At 36.1% G+C, this 22,743-nt stretch overlaps 1 protein-coding gene and 1 long non-coding RNA gene across 8 annotated transcripts in view; one reads left to right on the top strand and one right to left on the bottom strand.

Moving 5' to 3' along the window:
• Nucleotides 1–22,743, bottom strand: part of SBF2 (SET binding factor 2) — a 282,365-nt gene that overhangs the window by 87,875 nt on the left and 171,747 nt on the right. For all 7 annotated transcript variants that reach the window (XM_075502155.1, XM_075502153.1, XM_075502157.1 and 4 more), the window contains 2 exons: nucleotides 20,840–20,949; nucleotides 19,159–19,308 (listed from right to left, as the gene is read on the bottom strand). In XM_075502155.1, the coding sequence (XP_075358270.1) occupies nucleotides 19,159–19,308; nucleotides 20,840–20,949 (260 nt within the window). The remainder of the gene's footprint in view (nucleotides 1–19,158; nucleotides 19,309–20,839; nucleotides 20,950–22,743) is intronic.
• LOC142410149 (uncharacterized) lies at nucleotides 1,345–22,568 on the top strand. The gene is made up of 3 exons (XR_012775847.1): nucleotides 1,345–1,536; nucleotides 7,275–7,335; nucleotides 22,225–22,568. It is a non-coding gene; the product is annotated as an uncharacterized LOC142410149 (long non-coding RNA).

The raw sequence follows: 22,743 nt of genomic DNA, 5'->3' as shown, positions 1-22,743 counted from the left end.
TCTCATTTACTTTGGCTTTAACAGGGCCTTTGACACAGGCTCCTTTGGTATCCTTGTAGGCAAGCTGAGGAGATATGGTCTAGATGAAAGAGGGGAAAACTGATTGCCCCATCAGACTCAAAAGACAGTGAACAATGGTTCCAAGTTTAACAGGCAGGTGGTTGAGAGTCATGTTTTCAGAGTTGATACCGTGGCAAACACCACCTAGTGTTTTCATTAACAACCCGCAAAATGGCATGAAATGCATCTTCATCAAATTTCTGGATGACACCAAATTTGGGGCAGTGGTAAATACGCTGGAGGGCACGACTGCTACTAACTGGTATCACAGTCTGTCAGGAACAGACTGACAAGAACCTCCTGAACTTCAACAAAGACAAATGCAAAGTTCTGCACAAGGGACAGGGTAACTCCATGCAAAACATAAGCTGCATATGAACAGCACCTGGAACCATGTCCTGTGTTATACAAGTCAAAACAAGACCATGCTCTAAAATTCAGAAAAAGGTGCAAAATGAATTACCTTGTTTTGCTGCTGTTTGCAGATATCAGCAAACCCTGTACAGTATAGACAGCTCCAAGGAATCGGTAAAATAGATAATATTGCAGTTGAATTGAACAGGGACTCAACATGAGACGAAATGGAAATATTATGAAATACCTTGATGTCAGGAAAAAAGCATTATAAGAATAGCAACAGGCAGAAGAAGGGAACAGATTTACAGTAGTGATATTAAGTTTCTCAAAGAAACACGTGAGGTAAAGAGTAAATAATTGGAAACAATGTGTAAGACTGATGGGAGATAGGAGGAGGAAGAATATAATGTACCAAGTCAAAAATGTTAAAAACGTTAGTCTCACCAAGAGATATACTCATAGCAGGGGCAAAAGAACAAAACAATTGGAGAGTTTAAGGATCTCATCCAAGAGATGGAAACTGTCAGGAGAGTGCAGAACTGAAAGAAGCCCAGAAGAACTAAGTAAGTATATAAACAGAAAACACTGTACAGAAAACACATAAAAAAATTATTGGGGAGAAAGCTGATGCCTTTTTAAAAAAAAAAAAAAAATAAAAAAAATTATATACACACACACACACCCCCCAAATGCATCCACAGGGTTCTGGCAAGTGCCCCTGGGAACCGAAGTACATGTTTGTGTGGATGCAACACTGCCTCTAGGAGACACACTTTTTCACAAACTGCCAAAACTAGAGTCTCTTTTCAATATGTATTTGACATCTTGTTGCCAGACAGCTTCAGTTTTTCTACACCAACCTTGATACTACTGAGAAGCTTTGCTACAGTTTTGGCAGCGGCACCACTTAGTCTGTGTACAGCTGCACCAAAGGAGAAGAACAACAACAATGACCAGCTGCTTCTGGAAGAAGTTTTCTTGGATCAGCCTTGTTGGTGCAGCTCCATTTCTGGATTCATGAAACAAGTGTCAGCTGCTGGAAGAGGATATTTCTGGGATGACCTGCAATGGCTGCAGAATTTCAAGGATGACAAACGGGGATTTTGTGGTTTTTTTGAGGTAATTCTGCTTATTATAAGGTTGTGAATCTTGAATTCAGTCAGCAAGGGCTTTTCCATGCTTAGGCACAAATAACGCACTGTATTAGTTGTGCTGGTGAATTTGACAGAACCTAAAATCCCTTGCTGCCAACCCTGCTGTCAGACCTCTCAGTTCCTTAATAGACTGGAATGTAAATTTTCTGTTATGTTTCAAAGAGCAGTTGCAGTTTTAACAACTTTAATATAAGTTGTGGTACAAGCTGCTTAATCCAAAAATCAACCTTGTAACAACATCAGAATAGGCTCATTCCACCTCATAAAAAAATCATGCTACTAAAGCCATTATCAGAGATATCCCATTTTTCTCGAGAAAAAACTGCCAGCAAAGTTAAGGCTTTATAACCCTGGCTGATAAAGTCTTTTAAGCAATAAATGGTTCATAGAAAAGAATACCAAAAGCAAATTTGGGAAACTGAAGGACATGTGTTGTGTGTGATTAGGTAGCATGTTGTAGAGCAGTGTCCATCTTGATTAACACACTAAATCTGTGCGATCAAGGAAGAATGTTGTTGCAAAGCCTAGAAAGCCCAAGAGAGTCAGAGATTTCAAGAGCTGCTTGATTTAGTAAAGTGCTCCCTCCAAGATAACATTCATCAATGAATATATACATTCTAATACAAATATTTAAACTATGGAAAAGAAAACTTAGAAAAATATAGTATTTTTATTTAACTTAATGTGACGTATTTCAAGTGTTCAGATTGTACTCTCCAGTGCATGGGCAGCAGCTTCTTTCATATGGATACAGATTTTATTTGAAATCTTACACTTTTTTGTGGTTCACTAATACAAGTATAAGTGCATGCAAGATGTGGGAACTGTTTCTTATGAAACTTATATTAAAAATTCGTTCCTTTAATGTTAATAAAGTGTTTGTTTTTCTAAGAATACTAGCAAAAACAAGTGTGAAGCATTTTTTATAAGAGATACAGACAACAGAAGAAACAGTAAAACAATTTTGAACTGGCAATTGTAAAACTATCCCCTGAATCTTTCAGTCTTAGAACTTGTTGTATTGATACTTTTCTCTGCGATTTTCAAATGGCTCCAGGAAATCTGGAGGTTAGAATTCCATGAAGTAACTCCTCTGACTTCAGCTACAGAAGTGAAAAAGTAAGCTCTCAAAACATACTGATTTGTCATCTAGTTGAAAAGGCATGTTTGGATGTCCTTGAAACAAATTCTTGTTCTCTGTAAAGACAGCTCTGCAGGGCAAACACTACAAAGAGGAAAGAAGAAAGCCTTAAGTTTGCTGTGTGGACCAAAGAAGCAGAAGTGTAGTAAGGAACTCTGCTGTAGCACTGCCTTCCAGTGAAACTGTTTCTTTGATACAAATTCTAAGAAATCTTGGTATGATCCTTTTCTGTTCCACAGCCTTCTAAATCATTGCTAGTAGCAACATGCACCTAACTAGCCACAGAGAAAGACATCTTTGCTAGCTTTTGGGTTGCCAGTTAATTCATTTTAAAACCCTGACAGATCTTCTCCTAGGCTACCTGATCTTTCTTCCGGAGGGTTTTACTCCAAACACCTTTCTGCTTTGTTCTTACCTTCTTGAAATTATAGGGAAAAAGTGCAGAAAGGGGAGTTCTGCTATGGAAGCATAGTAAATGGCAATGAAAAGATTCATAAAAGGCAACTTGGGGTACAGTGAAATATTAGTGAAGTATTAAGTCCCAACTACACTCATGCTGTTTGAAATTCCTTCCACACAATTCATATTTGGAGCTTTCAGAAGGATGAGCCAGATTGCAATGGCTGGAAAAAAAAAAAAAAAGAGTGGGTAGTGAAAATAAAAAGTGAGAAGTTTAAGCATTAGCAATGGCTTTGGCATCCTAAAACATCAAGACTCCAATGCCCAAGAATGCAGTAGCAAATTACCAAACGAGTGCAGAACAGAATTCTGTAGACCAATAGCTAATTTCTGGACAGCATGGCATTATTTAGTGTGTACAGTGAATGAAACACACTATATCAGCATTAACTGTCAGCTATGTACAATAAACATAAATGTGATGACTCAAAAGATAAATATTTCTAATCTGTCTCTCCTCTTAACAAGAAATATGAGCAGATATCCTGATACATTTCACCATCTTCTCAGTCCTTTTATCTTACCTGCAGTTCTAAGTAGCAAAGAAATTCTTAGGCTTTCAGGAAGACCTTCGCTATCAGAGTTGACTTGAATCCCACAGTCCCTCTTTCAGTACCACGCTAGTGTCCCATGGCCACATTTTGTCCAAGTTCCTTATGCTGCTGAAATTTTGGATCTTGTTCTTCGCTGTTTTGTAAGGAGATTTAAGAGCGTAGCTTTTGATTCAGTACTGCGAGACATCCTGCTAGGTGATCTTAGTCAACAATTTAATACAAATTTCAGATACTCTTATTTACCATCCTTCTCCTTCTTCTTTCAATCTTCTCCTCTCCACAGAAAATAAAATAATAAATAATAAAGATCTGGGCTTTCTACATTAATGCACAGCGAGCGAGATGGATGCACAAGCACAGTACAGTGCTACTGTGTAGTATACTGATGCCTATTTGTGCAGTGAGAGACATGAATGTGATGATGCAGCAGTGTATAGGAAGGGTAGTGACATGCAGTCCAAGCTAATCCTGAGAGCACATAGTACGTAAACAGACTGTCAGCCTGGAAGGATGTCAAACACATAGCATGGCACTTGCAGCAGTACCACTGGATCCACCTGAATGAGGGCACATGAACTGAACAGCAAACCTGCTACATTTTCAGTGAGGTGCAGAAAATAAGCTATCTTGCCAGGTAATGCATTCCAAGGATTTGATTGTGTGAATGGAAATAATTTTGATGCACCACAACTGAGTAGACGACTGATAGCCTCCTCCCTCTGAGCGGACGTAGCTCCTCTGTCACTATAGACAAACACTACACATATTACGTATTGTGAAAAAATTATCTCACCATTTTGCATTCACAGTTCAATCTGCAATTGATCTTATCTGTTGTATTTTATCTACACTAATGAATTAATAAATTAAATTCACAAATACTTACATTAGCCTGACTCCTCCCCAAAACAACCTCTCTCCTCTCCCTGCCCCCTTGGCTATCACTGAAATTTAGACCAGAGTATAGTATCTTCATTTAACTCTATAGCTGGGAATAACTGCATGGTAGTAATCTGCTAATATCGTATTTTTATAACAATAAAGGGAAAATTAAGTATTTTTCTCTTACAATAGCAGATTCTAAACATTTATGTTTATTTTTGAAATAAAATAAGTAAAAAGCTGACTGATAAGCACCAGAAATTTCTATTATAACGTAAAATGTCTTGTGAGACTTACTGTATTAAATAAAGGTATATATCCAATAGTTAGATACAGTTGCTGTCTCAACAAATACGTTAAACTTGATGAATTTTTACAAATTACAAGAATGCAAAGATAAAAAGGTCTTAATTTTTTGTGATAATTTACCAAGTATCTGGTATGCAACTACAAAAATATTTTCCCAAGTTTTCAACAGAATTCACCATTGCTTTTGAAGTACATGATTTTTTTTCTGGCCTTAAATATGACAGCTAAGTGTCAGCCAAAATTCACCATTGCTGTAACAATAACATGGAGGTGCTACACATCTGATTTTGATGAAAATCTCTAGAAAATACCTTGTCATTAAATATTGGACCCAAATCCTTTATCTTCATCCTGAATGAGTTAAGTACAGAGATATGCTATGTGTTGCATTTTTATTTTGTTAGTTTTTAATAATGGCATCACTGCAGCCAGTACCCAACAAAATAAGGATTACTCTACCTCATCTTGATAAGGTAGAGTAACTGTTGATAACACGTGAACTGTTACAACAATGAACTGTTGATAAGTTCATCAACAGTAATGAACTTAGCAAGATCAACACATGAACGGAAGCTTTTGTATACCTAAAATAATATGATTACTTCATCTGGGCACACACAGAGTTAACAAAAAAAAAATTTAAAGATATACTATTCAGAAAAGTGTATTACCTGCCAACTTTTACTAGCATACCAGTAATCACTAAAGTGAGATAAAGGAAATCTATATGGTAATACTGGTAATCATTAGATGATCATAGCAGAGTCTACAGTACTGAAACAATTTCTGGAATATGTAAAAGTCCCATAACCCAATAGTGTCTCAAATCAAGATATGAAGAAATCTTATATTAAGGAAACACCTCTCAGTTGAATTGCAGAAAGTTTCAGAACATGAGGCTTCAGATATGTCTTTCACTGACATATGATTTCCTAAACACAGTCAACAGATTCAACTATTTTGTAATAATGATTAGTAAAGTTGGTTGTCTGTCATGAGGAAAAAAAAAGTTGGAGAAATCACTATGGAGTGATGATAAAATAAATGCAAGAGATTTAACATTAGCTAAAAAATGACTGCCAAACACAGTGAAAAGAATACAGAAAAGAATAAAAAGGAGACCAAGAAAGCACAGAGAACATTGTTTTAGCTGCTTCCAGCGGCATCTGTTCTGAACTGAAAGCTGCATGCTGACTAGGAAAAGAAATATATCAACATTTTTTGTTAATAATACAGATTTTAAATGCTGCTAACCACTATAGTTCTTGCATACATTGCTAACCAAAATTCATTTTTGAATAAGTACTTCAGCTTTTATTTCTAATAAAGTTACATATTCATACAAAATTGTGATAGAACCAAGCTTTACAGTGGTATGGTACAAGCTAAAGGTTTCTGCACTAGATATTAAAGTTCATGATCAAATGTTGTTTTTAGTCTTTTCAGTAAGTTTTTGAAAATCTTTCTTCAGGAAAATTTTTATTGGAGAATTTTGAAAGTATTTAGGTTATGACTTAAAATTACTTCATTGAAAATGAATTTGTTCATGATTTCTTTCTGATTAGACTGTTGCCTGAGTAGCCAAAGATGTTTCATCACTGACACAGAGATTACAGGCTCCACCAGAATTTCAACTACCCCCAAGGAGCTCTAAGGTCAGCTTCTTTTTACTGACCAGAAAACTGCGCTACACACTTGTTCATTTTATTTTTTTAAGCACATAATTATGTTTCAAATTTTGAAAATTAGGTAGGAATAGATGTAGGAGACGTTAATTTCTTGTTAAGATGGACAATATAGAACATAGTCCCTTTAGTAAGAGGTAACAGGGAACATACGACATTCCCTGTAATACTCCCTCTCCCTCTTAGCAAGCATCTTTCTTTGTTTCTCTTCATGCTCCCAAGAGCGTATATTATCAGTAACTGAAACAAAAAATTCAAACTGTCATGGAAACAATGCACACCAAGAAAATATGTTGACTTACGTAAATTTGTTAAACATTATTTGGTTTAAGCTGACTTGGAAAAAAAGTAATTCCCCTCGCAACAAATCCTAATCCCCTTCTCCAAAAACAGTATTTATGGAGATCGATAAAACCTGAATGGACAACATGTAACCTCAAAAATGTTTGTGGAATATTCAGAAAATTTCTGGCTGCAGAAACAATCTTTAACATGGTCTTGTGGAAAAAAGTATCCATGAATCAGCAATTCTCCCCACAGTTTTGATTACTCCTAGGTGATCTCAGATGAGATGATTTTCCAGTAGGCTACTGAAGAAAGTGAATGTTTGTATAAAAGAGATAATCAGAATGCTCATATATTTTAGTATACCTGTTTTTACTTTTAAGCACAGAATGTCCCCAGATTTGAAGCCAGGAATGAACACCACCAATGGCACCCTGAGTAGACTTCAGGTAGGATCTTTCACCTTTCCATAAGCCAACTTTTCATGACTAGATAATTATGGTTTGGAATAGTTAATTATGGTTTGCTGATTGATTTTAGGTTAATCAGTTCGGATGCTTACTGTTTCCATATGCATGTTGTATCTTCAATTTGAAATCAGAAATTAGACAAGACTGACAGAATTCAAATCTTTGTTATATGGTACTTTTATACCAAATTATCCTGAAGCAGTTCTTTGCAATGAGCACGTGTAAAACGCATATGGCAGTCTAAGTCCCTTCGTTAAAGTTTAGCTGAAATATGGATAATCAAAGAAGTGATTCTCATAATACGTCTCAGCATCCTTGTTTGGATTTTCTCTGTAGTTACGGTTTTCATGTTTTGATCCAACACTGCTGGTCTACTGACTGCCTGCAAGGTTGTGAAAAGTAACTGAAAAACCCCAAGCCTACCGTTAGTTAAGTTTTCTTCACAGAAAATGTTTTACATGGTAACTGGCTCTGTAGGGGTGAAGGCTAAATAGACAGGGAATTGAGAAGATAACAGCCATCTATCATAATCAAGTCAGGATCAAAGTCTATGACTTTCTTACACATGCGATTCAGAGGCTGAGTAACAAACTGTGCTAACATCACCGTAGTTGTGGCCCGTGGCTTTTAAACAGAACCACATATGATTAGTATTTCAGCTATTCCCAAATGACAAAGCCAAGGCTCCAAAAGAGTCCATTAAAATAAATATTGTCCTTTAAATTGTTTTTCACAAAAGCAATTATACCTTTTAACTTGATAAATATAACAGGCTAAATTCCAATGAAATCAATAGTCTAGAATCTTGAATTTGGCCTGAAAACAATAAATTAAAGGCCCTTTTAGTCCACTGGCTTTGCCTGCATTAACATTTTTTCTCTTCTTATGAAGAAAAAATGTCCAAAACAACAACTTGCTTTCCCTCTGTTCTAATACAAAAAAAATTTTTCAGTAAAGACTTTACTTGGTTTAAGGGTGTGAACCCCAGCTTCTGCTGGCACATAGGCAAGACACGGATAGAGAAACATGTTGTGCGTAGCATCGTATTTTCTGCCATCTGTGAATCTAGATTGTACTAATGCTAATGTTCTTGAGCAAGTGGAAAATATCAGAGCATGCATGATACTTACAGAAGCAATATTTTGTGAGATTGAAAGTATAGGAAAATACGTAAAATACTAGCAATTACATTAAGGTATTATAAGTGAAGAAAAATGAAAACTTGTTGAGAATTAAAAGCATCAGTACTGTTGAAGGTATGTACAATACATAAAACTCAGATGCCTACGGTTCAGAGGTAGACAGAATATTATAATGCAGATAAGGAAAAATATGAAGTTTCTAAAGAAGAAGCGCAGAAAATCATGGCATCCTCATACTCCAGGTTGCTTTTAAGTGTATTATTATTACTACAGTTAGAGTAAGAGATGACCTAAGAAGAGGTTTCATTCCATGAACCTGGAAGGGACAGAGAATATTATATGCCAATTGTATGCACCTTATTTAGGTATAACAAAGTACATGTATTCTCTAAAGTGATGTTTAATCAATTAACATTGAAAGCAAAGGTTCTACAACGTGTTCAACTGACCAGAGGAATTAATTTCAAAATAAGTTGCTTTCCTCCTCAAAAGTCAAATAATCTAGATAGAAAGCTGATTCTATTTGGACACTCACAAACATTGTGAGATTTTAGACTGTAAAACATGCAATTCAAATTTTAATTCCTAGCTCCCAAGTGGAGTTTTGGAGTTTAGAGTTGAAGAATTGGGGGGAGAGGTGGGGAAGGGGGTTGGTGGGGTTTCTTGTTGTTGTTGATTGGTTGGGTTTTTTATCTATAGATATTAGGTGGTTATTTTTAAGTACTTTGTTGGATCACTAGATACCAAAGCCTGCCCCCTGACTGTGTACAGGGGGGGAATTGCTAAAAGTAATCTTCACCAGAGCATGCTTACATGGCATTTTCCCATGCATCCTAAAAAACAATTCATGTAAGTCATAAATCTGGGCTGTAATATTGAAAATTAATGTCAACGGCTGCAAGAATTTTTTTACAACATATGTAGATTGTCAAATGTTTTTCTGTTTATACCTTTGTTTTCTGGTTTTGTTCTCTAACCTCACACACTTTTTATGTAACAGTAGACATAGGTCTATTACTGTCAAGAAATCTATTCTTACTGGTTTTTCCTTAAAAATCATTCTAAAATGCCACATATGTTCATTATTTTATGTCTGTCGTATTAATGCTTTTGTCAAAGTTTACACAAAATATTGACAAAACCCAGAACTGGCCTGTGTTTTATGGTATTTATCTCAACATCACATTTCAATTTTTCAATACAAGCTGCCAAGATTTCAATTGTTTAAACCAAAGGTTATACAAACATTATAGCAACCAAATGATTAGAAGACTTTGAACATATTTCGATGTTCTGTTTTAGAAAGATTTTCTGTTTTCTGCTGTATATGAAAAATAAATTAAAGATTATGAACTTGCAGCCACCCATTGGCAACTTTTATGCAAATTCCTGCAAAACAAAACGTTTAAAAACAGACAACTTCATAAAATTCCTTATGGAAACAAGAAACAAGTCTTCTGTATGGCATGTTTCTGCCAGTAAGCTAAGTACCATCAACGATCAAGGGAGAGCACACGCCTTGCTTGCAGAGCAGGGAAACATTCCACTTCAGCTCCTCTACTACACCTCGGTTTAACAATTATTTGAAGGGTGAAGCACAGGGAGGGGAAGACCAGAGTGACACTATGTTAGACAGACAAACTCTTGCCCTTCATTTTAGTAATAAAAGACTGAACTAAAGCTAAATACACATGTGCACATGGGTAGCCACAGAGGTACAGTCACTGAATGAGTAGAGTACATCAACACTTTATAATATTTTTTTACTTATTGTATACATAAAATGACACTCAATACAGATTAAGTGCATGTACACATACATAATAGTGTTATACACAAATCTATGTGGAATTATGTACCTGTACTGAAATACACATTATATACATGCATAAAATTTAAAATAAAAACAAAATTCCATGTGTTCCTTCTGTATTTTTATTAAATATAAAACTTGTAAAAACAGAAGTCACTGATTTCACATAATTTATTCTATTAGCAAAATGCCTATTCTTTCCAACATCAAAGTCTTTTTTTTTTTTTCTTTTTTTTTTTTTTCACTGCCTTTCATCAGTTCACCTCTTTCACAGGCAGGCTAGGGAGCAACTATGCAGCAGTATAACACAGTTCCTAAACCAGACTTGTTTTATTTACAGCAGTGAGTAGCATACAAGAACATGTCTGCTTTTCATCAAGACAACCAAAAATATTTAGAACACAGAGTTAGTAGGAACACTCAGCAACCACAAGGCCACAATTAACAGTAATGAACACTTAAGAGCAGTGTCACGTCAACGCTCCAAGAAGCTACGTGGTTTCAGTAAGATACCTATGTGTGAGCAAACCCACCCGAGCATGCCCTGCGTTAACAGCAAATATAGGAGGACTGAACAAAGGCCAGTGACAGGAGACTTCCATTAAGAGTAAAGACTGCTCTAGCAGATGAATGTCCCAGAGACCCAACCAGGACAGGTGGGTTTGTACCACTCTCCTTAGCCCTGCCAGGGACTACTTGGTGTGACACCTTCATTCGGTGTCCGATGCTCTAGTGCTTATGTTTGTGTCCAAAAGGCGACCACATTTTTATTTATCTATCTGTAAGCCAGATAACGACCTGACTGAAATCAATGTAACCCAGGCACAGACCAGCTGTCTACAGTTTGGATACTATACCCTATATTTTTTTTCTAAAATGCCTACATTGCTATGTAAATGCCATGTAAATCTGCTAAAATATGCTAAAAACTCTTCAAGATCATCACAGCTCTTAACATATCTATTTTTGTTGCTGCTGTTTTGCTTCAGGGCCTTGACTTCGATTGTGCAGAACCCCTGTGAGGGTGTGACAGAGGCTGAGGGCAGCAGGGGGCTGGGGGCACCCTGGGCTGGTCACAGCCGCAGTTGGAAACCCCATGGTGAGCCCCAAAGCTGCAACCAGCCAGAGCTGGTGGTGCTGCTGCTCATGTGTATTTCTGCTTATTCTTGTATTAAAACCAATACCCTCCTATCATTTGATATTTGTAATAAAATATTTAGCAGAGACCCTTAAAACAAGGCTGAATCCTGCTCTGGTAACTGCATAGAAACATAACGAAGGCATAATCAATATCCCCACACGCTGCAGTCTAGAAAACAAGTTATATCTATGGCAAGTTATATCAACAGAAAGGAGGACAATACCACATTTTTATTCCGGCATTTTTGATCCTTTTTCACATTAGCAGCAAGAACCCTGGGGCAAACCAGGGGATTCCCTGCAACTGAAGCCCTCGAGATGCACATTCATTCACACTCCAAATGTGCTGCTCTGATCATAGCGAGACTGGGGGATTATTTTAACGTCTACATTACTACTGAGTTTACATTTATGTGTATACATGTATACGTACTTCTCTATATAGCAGACATATCTGTATCACCCGTGTGCCTTGTGTATACACATGCATACATGTATACATAGATGGGAGGAGGAAGTGTGTGAACACAACATGTTTTGGTGAGAAGCCGAGAGGGAGGGAGGCTGAAGGCAGATGTAGGTATGGACAGCACATTATGGGACTCTTGTTACTGCTAAAACTTCCCTTTTCCTTTCTTTAAGTAACAGTCTCACGCAATAGTTATGGAGGGTAGGTCCAAGCAGAAGTCACAAACACTTTCAGATTACCAGAAGCAGGGTCTCAGAAGTCTGCAGGGAAACAGCAATTTAGGAAGTGCCCAGCCACACGCAAGCTCATTCCTGAACACCTCCGCTGGCACAGCACCAGCGTGAAAAGCAGCCATGGTTTTCTGCTACCTGGTCATCACAGAAATTCCTCACTAAAACCACAGAGGCAGTTTAACACGGCTTGAGACAACCACCTTGGTGTCTGGACACATATGCGGAACCAGCCAGACACCTCTCTGTGGAGACCACTGCACAAACAAATCTCCCTAAATGATGCAAAAAGGAATTACTTGGACACTGCCACCTCCATAGAGAGAGCCCAGAGAAGAATGGCTACTGCTATGTCAAGATGGCCATCTCCCTTGATACCTGCAGAGTAGGTAACTGTGGGCTGGTTTTCTAGCAGCAGTAAAGCAGCTAAAAAGTCTGCAATGTTGAGTGACATACATACATGGGCAATCCTGCAAACAAAGAAACTGTATTTTCTGGATTTCGTAAAAAGATGCTTGTGAACGGATTTTTCATGGACTGTGTGGCCATCCAATGAGATGCGATGAGTATAATAGTATGTTCCTCAGAGCAAAGAAAGGAAAAATAAAAACAGATCAACAATACCATCTTTTACAGTGTACTTCAATTCTTATCCTAGGGAAATTATGTGAGCATCATGAATTCAGCCATGTGCAATGATATTCTAGTATCTTGCCATTTCTTGGGAAAGCGACATCATCAGAAAGATTCAGAAATAGCAGCTTCCTTTATTAAGGTCAGAACATTATAGGTGGACTCCTGAAAAGTCAGCAGGATGGAAAAACTGTTATTTCTACTTTTTGGGTGATAAACCGTGGACCAGAGAAAATTATATGGTGTGCCCATTGTGACAAAAAAACCCAACCCTGCAGTACAATGTGGAATTAAATCTGGAAGTTTCAAGTCCAAGCCTTAAACACAGGAATCTCCTTTCTTTCACTTAAATAATACCATGCCTATGTCTAACAGGATGAAAAAAGATCAAATTGTTAGTAAGAGATGAATTACTAGAATTAAGTGTGGCCCTGTTAAACTCCCATGATTTCTCTTCATGATATATTTTCTATGTTTTAAAATACCTTAAAATATTTTCAAATACTGTTGTTGTTCAAACATTACTTCTGAGAGTCTCTACTTCCAGGAACACAAGTCAAACTGAATAACAAAAGGCAGGCCATGAAATAAAAGTCTGAAAGGAGAGAAACCTACTATAACGCTCCAAAATAAAGACATTTGGCAACATAGAGTTCAATATAACATATGAGAAATGCTAGTTCATTTAACCTTTATATTGCCAAGAATTTGAATCATATGACACACACACACGGCTGATTTTCTCTCAGGAGTAATAAAATCTTTCTCGTTATTGGACAGTATTTGCAAACCTCTGAATTCTGAGAACTGACTGACAATTTTTAAACTTTATCTGGTGGCAGAATATAATACAAAAGGTATTTAGAAAAATAAATTTAATATTATTTATAGAATGCCATTATTTTTAATTTTGCATATTAAAGTTTCCTTCACAACAGACTGTATAGTAAGTGCTAGAAAGAGGCCCTTCTTACACCAAAGCAATACAGAACAGTCACAAGCAAAATTCTAGAGGCAAAATTAATCAATACTATCTTTCATCTGCTTTTGGCCATTGTTGGAGAACAGATGCTGGCTCAGATGTACCTTTGTTGTAACCTGATACAGATTAAACTTTTAATTTTGCCCTGGTTGCTACTAAGACTTCCTACAGTTGTTTTTCATAGTGTGTACTGTAAGCGTACTTTTAGAATACTCAGTATACTCTATTTGAAAGATAAACATCTGCTTATTGCCACTATGGAAAGCCCTAGTGATCTATTAGAAATTATCTAAAGCACTAAAATGATGAATAACTTCTCTACCATTAAAGATATTCTCTCAGTTACACTTGTACAACATGTGTATTCACAAACATGACATTGGAGCAAACCAGATCCTAAAACAGCACTGATGACTTCGTAGGTTGTCAGATTAAATCACATCATTAGAAGACCCCACCCCTTTCCTACACCTAAAGACCAGAATTTTGAAAGCATGTATGTATTTACCAGTTTTATGCACCTTATTCCCACTCTAACCACATTTAGATACTCCAGATGTCTGGGGCAGATATGTTTTCCAATTTGACCCACATTTGCCAAAGAAAAGCATTAATATGCAGTTAGGCAATATTACTGACCAACATCTTACAGAGGAAATGTTATAGTTTTGGAGTTTTTCTTTGTAACCGAAAAGTTTACCACAGGAAGCTACCAAAGGAAGCTACTTAGTACTCCTGCACTACCTGAAGAGAATCTTTCCCCAGAAAAAAATTTTTTTAGGAAGCCTCATTGTTACTGTTAATTATTTATGCAAATTGTTTAGAATGTCTTTTTAATATAAAAATTGTTTCTGATTATCAAGTACTCTCCACCTACACAGTGTGAGAAGTTACCCTCTTCAGGCCTCTTTCTGCCTTTACTGACATTTTATCAAATTAAGTGCTACTACACTTCAAAATACAGAGTTCACTTGCTGCAGGCAGAGGAAAGTCAGACACACAATTGAAAATCTGGACAAGTCACGTTGTTTGTAATAAATTAACGGAGCAGTACGCAAATTGAGCCTTGAGATGGTTTTGGCCATTATTTTTTAACGAGCATTAAAAATACAAGGTGTTGCTGGGAACATAATTATATAGAAGAAGTGTTTCTCTGGTAAAAAATAGACTTTTTAGTTGCAAAAAACTTAAGTAGTCTTTTCTGAAACGTCAGAGAAAAGCATTTCATTACAGAAAAATAAAGAAAAAAAAACTTTTAAAATAGGAATTTGTGTGTAATTGAAATTATTCTGAGGTAACCACAGCAGCAGATAGCAAACACGACAGCAATAGTTTCTAGAGAAATAATTTCACATTTTTCTCATTACACTGCTAACTGTATGAATGAATTGTCCATCAATATATTAAGCTTTCACAACACTGCAGATGGTTTTAAGAGTAATTTAGTTATATAACATATGGAACAGAACATAATGCTTCTGCTTCGCTATCACAGATACTAATCACTGCTGTAATACAGGCTGATTTAAATGCTTGTCAGAGTATATGACTTGTCAGGGGAAAAATTCTTATTGAGGGCATGACAATAAAGTTTTTAGCAAGTGGCCAATGACAACTCCTAGAAGAGATAAAAGCAAGTAACTGGGAATTTAATTGCCAGAAGATATCCGCTTTAATCAATAAGCAATACAATCTCCATGTCATTTTGATCTTCCTACTACTAAGAACAATCAGAAATACTTCTTTCATTTTCATTTCAGCACCAGTAGATTGTCAATACTTCCCAGACAGAAAAAGACACAGTAAAGCATGGTTTTAACACTTCAGTGTTGACTTACTGCATCATGACTTACCTTAACTGTATTTGTAAAGCCACCTAAAGTCTACCACTCGCTTGACGTACAGCTGCCTACCTGCTAAATAGGGCAGATTAATCTGAAATTCTATTGTACTATTCCATAGATCATAGGCCTATTAAAAATTTGCAGTGAGGTCCTGTCCAGTACCCCCAGACTGTAAATAGTCTAAAGAAGAATAGTTCAAAAGAATGCCACTCTTGGACTGAGAGATTCAAGCTGACAAACACCAGAGATCTGGCAGGCCCAAGTTTTGCCATCTCTAGAGAAATCAGTAAAATACCACCCCCCATTCCTCCCCGTTGCAAAATGGCTAGAGATCGGATACTGGGGGAAATACAGCCTAAGTAATTTTTCACTAAAATAAAACAGCTATTAACTTGAAGCAATGGTATGAATATTTTATTCCTCTTCCTTAATCTATTCTCAAGCACTGTGGTAGCAGACATCACACCAGATATAATGAGACTGGCAACAATATACATGGTGGGATTATTGCTAGCATTTTTTTAACATACTGCTCTTCATCTACAAAATGAGTATACAGAAGCTCTGAAAACAGCATCTGACCTTTATTTTTATGGACTCCAGTAAAACAAGAGAATACATTCTATTAAAAGAAAAAACCTGACACTAAACAACCAGGAAAAGCTTGAATAGTAACGGAGGGATCTGTAATAAACTTGCAGAAAGCAATATTCCTGGTTTCGTAATATGTGGCACTGTTCCCAGTAAGACAAAGAATTCAGTACATGCCAATAATAGAGTTTCTCGTTCAAAAGACACTTTCAGAAACAGCCAACCTGTACCTCTTGAAATACACACGGTTTGCAACAATCCCCATTATCAGTAGCAGAAGTTTGGTGGCTGGGGAGCATCAGATTTCCTGTCTGCATGAGCAAGCGAGCCAGCAGAGACTGGTATTTCCCAGGGAAAACCATCAGGCTGGGGCTTGCAGCACACACATCCCAGCTCAACTCAGCATGAACAGTAGAGAGCCAGGGCTCTGCCCAACCTATCGACTATGCCCAGAAGGGCCTTCCCTTCTTCTCAGCTTTTGTATCAGCTGCTATATGCCTCCTGCCCACAGCAATATTTTCGTTTGTATCATACAGAAGCCAGTGGGAACTTGCAATATTGTTAACAGAAAAAATCTGTGACAAGATGTTTGGTGGTATGACTGAGATAGTTCCTACAATTCCAATAGTTCAGTGAGGTCTTAAAGCAATACTGCAATTTAACTCTCCCCCAAAAATTCCATCGTAATTAATGTGGTATTTCCGTAAAGCTTGAATACATCTACGGTTAAGCCCACATTTCTTAAATTAGATCTTTGTATCTTTTTAACAGACGCTGTTTAAATTACTTGGTCTAATGACCTGCAGCTAACAGAATTCATGTCTCTACAGCAAAATGCTGACTTGCTGAGTCCCAGTGCAGCAAAACCAAACTTAAGTAAGTTCTCGATAACGTATTTTTTTCTTGAACCGATACAGGAAAGCTCCAAAATGTCACAATTTACACATTGTTCCAAATAATACAGTTCAACAAAGTGCACAGACAAATTATAAATCATGCTTTTATCTTAATAAATAATTTAATGCGTCGTAAAAGTAGATGTACTAAATACTCGCTTCTAATTAGCTGCCCAGTGTCAGAAGTTCAAATGTTTTCATATTGGCCAAGCTTAATCCTGAGAAAAGTTTGTATTTTCAAAGATATTAAAATACTATTGGGGGAAAAAAAAAAGGCATAAAAACTGTGCCTCCTTACTCAATCTATCTGTTTCCTCTGCATGATTTGACTTATGTTTTCTAGCTTTATTGAGAAAAAAACCCATTCTATTTTAACTTCAGTAAGACTTCACACATTCATTTCTAGGAACATTAAGGTCCTTCTTGGGTCTTCAAATCACTAGGAAGAAAACTAACATTTTTCTCCTAGAGAAAAATTGGATTTTATTGCTTTATTAAAAGGTGATGTCAGTATTTCTTTCTTCAGCAAAGGAAATTTCCTCAAGTCCCCATTTTCTTCTGCCATCTGTTGTGTACTAAGATATATCAAATAAAGAGGATTTGTATTTCGTTCCTATTGTCTAAAAAAATCTCAATTTTTTTTATCCCAGGAACAATCAAAAAAGTAGAAGCAAAATCTGTGGCACATCCAGACAATTCTGTTTTCTGGTTTGAAAGAAAATTTGTCACTCTGGAAGTACACAGCAGGTGCAGTATTCCATTGGTCATGATTTTGGGCAGAGAAATACAGCTTCACAGATAACTTCAATTTTTCTTCCAATTCTGAGGCTAAACTTAGAACTTGGAAAAGGCCAATGCCTGCACCAAAACTGCACATTCTAGTATATGCTGTGCAATTTTAGCCAATCGACTTCAGTTTTCATCTGCTAACTGCAGGTAATTTTACTCCAAAGACCACTGCTCAGGCAAAGTTGAATTTTGTTCCAAACAGTAGAAAAATATCTATTGTGAACAAACAAGAAATACAACAGACAACAAAACTTACATTTGATGGTCACCTGAGTTGCATTTGTTCATTCAATGTTAATTTATTTCTATACTTAAGTGAAAGCTGTATTTAGCACTCACTTTTTAAAAAATATGGGTCAACAAACTGCTGCAAAATAATGTCAATGGTTTTTAGGTTAGAGAAGAGTGGGGTTAAAATACCAATGTCTCAATCAAATCCCTAATTTGATAAAATAACTTAGGGGCAACAAGAGGTAAATTATAACCAAATGTGATCACATTACAAATTAAAAAAAATACTATTACATTCTCAGATATCAGACTGAAAACACTGATGTCTATAAAATATTTCTGACAATGAACTGCCAACAAGAAAAGCTAAACCAGAACCATTATTCAAATGAAAGTCAAAAGAAGTCATCCACATATTTTACTCTTATAGGTAGCTGCCACCGTATGTTGATTTTTATTCATCACAAAATTATTTAATTTAACAGTAGAATAACTTAGTAGATGAACCGAAAACACCTTCAGTGAGTCTCTGACCAACTAAGATGTCACCATGACAAGTAGAACTACCACCATGAACCATGGAAGCAGAAAGTATGCTTTCTTCTTGAAGTATGTTCGCATTTGTGATGACAAAGAGGACAAACATTTTTTTTTTAACTAAGCAGTGGGTAATACACATTTTAGGAGCTCAGAGTTGAAAATTACTTGGAAAAGCTGACACCCATTCATTAAAAAAGTACTTAAAGCCGTTAAGATAAGTCACTTCAATACTTAACAAAACTAAATTATAATTAAATTATTAATAATGTGGACAGTTTTCTTTGTTTTTTGTATCAGGCAGATCTGTATAGACTAGAGCGTTTTGTCCTTTATCCTTTCAACAACAAAATATCTTAAATCCACTGTCAAGTACTATCTGCTACATCATTGTAGTACATGGTCCCACAATTTAATTATTTTGCTTCTCCACATCACTCTAAACAATTTTTTGCTTATCATAACAACAAAGACAACCCAACAACAAAATCTTCACATACTGTACCTGCAAAGCACAGTTCATCATTCGCACAATGTAGTCAAACTGCTGATGGTCCAGTATTGCTCGATTTTGTTTAACATGCAGGCCTAATTCCTGTGTCAGGCAGTGCCGAGCTGCCTTTCCTTTTAGGGCTCTCAGAGCTGCAGGCAGAGTCTGGAGACAAGAAAATCTAACTTTATGAAAATGAAATTAAATGGCACTATTCAAACTGAATACCATTCTTTCTTTATTAAGAAACTGCAAGTGACAGTATAGTAAAGAATAACTTTGGAAATGACTTATTAGCTTGAATAGCAAACTTTCACATAATGGTTGGTTTAGCTTGAGTCATTACGTATTAAATTTTTCCCATGTTGTTTTCAAATGCATTGAACAGCATTTCTCACCTACAACTGTAAATAGAAATGATTGAATACGGGCAGGCATTGAATGGATGTGAAATCAGAAATGGATTACTGTGCATGAAAGCAAGTGCTGTATTCTGTACCAGCCAGGCCGGGTCTCGAGTTAGCATATCAAGGCCAACCAGCATGCTTTTTGATAAGCAGTGAATGACAAATGGCTTTAGAAGTGGCATACCTCTCATAGCAATGAGGCCACAAGACTGTTACGCGGTTTACCCTAAAACAGTGCCAATATAATATTTATGCCAATGTTTTAAAGACGCAGCAAATGCTACATCAGTGATTATCAACTGTGGCCCTTTAGAGTAGATTTAATGGGTGGTAACAGATAAATAAGAAAAGGCAGCCTATTGCCTGAGGACAAATTTACCATGTAGGGGGACAAAAAACTACTGAAATTTTCCAAGTGCCTGGAAATTGAAAGAGATAAAAAACTACTGTGTTACACATGCATCAAAACTCTTTAAAAAGAGCTACACATTTTATTAGGATTTTTCCCATCTGCATTTCCATAACATAACTTGTAAATCAAGAAACGCTCATTTCTTATCTTGAGCTGCACAGCCTCAGAGATATAGGTGTTTACTTGTTTGAGAAATAAAAAAAATTTCTTAAAATAATTTTACTGTAATTTTCATACATAGAATTATTTAAGAGTAAGTTTGAGTGATTGTTCTAGAAACAATAACTGAAAACTCTATGGATAGTATCTATAAAATGTGGTAACTTCTTTTGAAAGTTGCCATGTGAAAAAATAAGAATGTCAAGGATGACAACTCACTAGTACATTTTAGTGAAGACAGACATGCCAAATATTTACATTCATCTCTGAGTTCTATCAAATTATTGATTTTTAAAACCAGTAAAATTTACTGTACTGAAAATTTCAAAAGAGCATTGCTTGACAAACACTGAAACATATATGTATGCCTTTTGTTTACATTCCTCCTAATCCATACTGCTAGACCAATATATATCCCTTTTTTTAAAAAAATCATGCGGACAATACTATTTATAATGGTAATATAAATTAGCAAAATGGGCGTCAACACACCCACGACGTATTACAAACAGGTTTTCAAATCCATTAGTTTCATATTACACACAGTACTGCATTTAGATGATCAGTTTTATTGCTTACTTAATTCATTTAAATGGTTAAAATAATCATTAGTACTTGAAACAAGACTTCAAAATGCCCTTTGTGACAAGGTCAGTCTCTATTTGTTCATTAACAGAATGAAGGCTTGTTTAAGAAAGTTAAAATTTCATTTTACTACCTTTTCAGTCTCCAAAAATTTGTTTTCAAAAATGAACGAGATGCAGTTTCTAACAACTTCCAGCCTTTGTGCACTGTTGAAAACTGTGCTTCCTTTTTCCATTATGGAAACTAACAAAGAAAAAGAAGAATAGACATCTGTGAAATGTCTTCTGCAAGAGCCACAAAGAATACTAGAAAGTTCTTTAAAAAAAAAAAAAAATTGAATGTGCCCTCCATTTTGTTCTGTTAAGCAAATACCATTAGTACCATATACAGATAGTAACATAAGATCCTAAATCTTTGGTTCTCCTCTACTAGCTGAAGAAGAGAGTGCTCTGAATTTTAACTAGAGCAGTTGCTTCTCTTTACTACTTGTTCTATTTGTCTCGTACAGGCACAAAGAGATTCCAACCTCTAGTATACTAATGATATATATAAATAAATACAAATTAATAAAAAATATGTGTGTGTGTGTGTGTGTGTGTCCTGCAGTGAACTTTGAAGCCTTGCATATTTTGTAGCAGTAGATAACTATTTTTCCCTAAAGAATGCATCGGCCATGCTAAGAATTTTGTGACATGGAATAAACCTGACAAACCTGTTCTCTTATCTAGATTCCAATTTGCTGAGGTCTAAACATTGTTTTCTTAATGCGGTGTTTCACTTCGAATTTTCAAGAAAATTCAAAATGGAAGAACTAACATTCCCTTTTTGTCTTTATCATCAAGTAAATAGCATATAAATGCAGAATATGCCCTTCTTGTAGATAATAATAAGCTCCTAATATCCAAGGATTTTGACACACAGGACAGCAGGGAGTATGTGTGAAAGCTGTTCCTTGAAAAAAAAAAACAAAAACAAACAAAAAAACCCCTTAGAAATAAAAATTAACTTATTAAGAAAGAAAACCTCTTGCATGTAGCATTTTAAAGAAAGACAACAGAACACAAGCACATACTTTTTAAATTTTCTGTAAGTAACAGATTCAATGATATAGTCAGTAAAGGCAGGTGAATAGAGTTTATCTTCTTACATAAACCCAAAGAGAAACAGGCCTGGAAGGGGCCTCAAGAGGCCATCTAGTTCATCCTGCTGTCCCTAGACAGGATAAACTGTATTTATGTTATTTCTCATGTTTGTCTAGTATGTTCCCAAAGTTCTGTGATAACAGAGACTCCATGGCTTCACAAGAAATCCATTCAAGTGCCTCACAATCCTCATTTTACCAAGTTTTTCCTGACAAATAACTCTACTCTTGTGCTGCAATTAAACCCATTATTTCTTATCACTACAGATTATTCCCTTTCTTTTTTTAAAAGCCTCTTATGTAATTGAAGACTTCTATTATGTGTTCCCTCAGTCTTCTGTTTTTCAGTCTAAACAACTCTCCATCCTTCCTTGTAGGTCACATTCTCCAGACCGCTGGTCATTCTTGTTGCTTTCTTCTGGACTCCCTCCAACAGAACCAAAAACGGAGACAGTCTTCCAGTGTCCAAAAATGGATACAAACAGTCCAGCTGAGGTCTTACCGAGTACAACGAAAGGATTTCTCCATGCGGTTCACTGATTGTACTCCTGTTTATACATCCTACTAAGATGTTTGTCTTTTTTGCAATAGCTTGATATAGTTGGGTCATGTTTGCTCTATGATCATTATAATCCCCAAATTAATTTCTGAAGAACTGTTGCCTAGTCAGCTGATCATGCCTATGCAAGTGCAATACCGTATTTGAAGAAAAACAGTATAGAAGGACAAAATTCAACAGAGACTAGATCTCCAATTTTTCAAGATTGATTTGAATTCTAATCCCTTCCTTAAAAAGTTTTGCCAGCTCTGCCAGCTTCGTGAGTCCTGCAAGTTTACTAAACATACTTGTTTACGCCATCATTCACATTGATGAATATGACTATGACTAACAGAAT

This window comes from Mycteria americana, chromosome 5 (genome assembly GCF_035582795.1).
Source record: "Mycteria americana isolate JAX WOST 10 ecotype Jacksonville Zoo and Gardens chromosome 5, USCA_MyAme_1.0, whole genome shotgun sequence".
Taxonomy (NCBI): domain Eukaryota; kingdom Metazoa; phylum Chordata; class Aves; order Ciconiiformes; family Ciconiidae; genus Mycteria; species Mycteria americana.
Note: the sequence above shows the minus strand (reverse complement) of the source record. Positions and strands in the feature narration are given on the sequence as shown.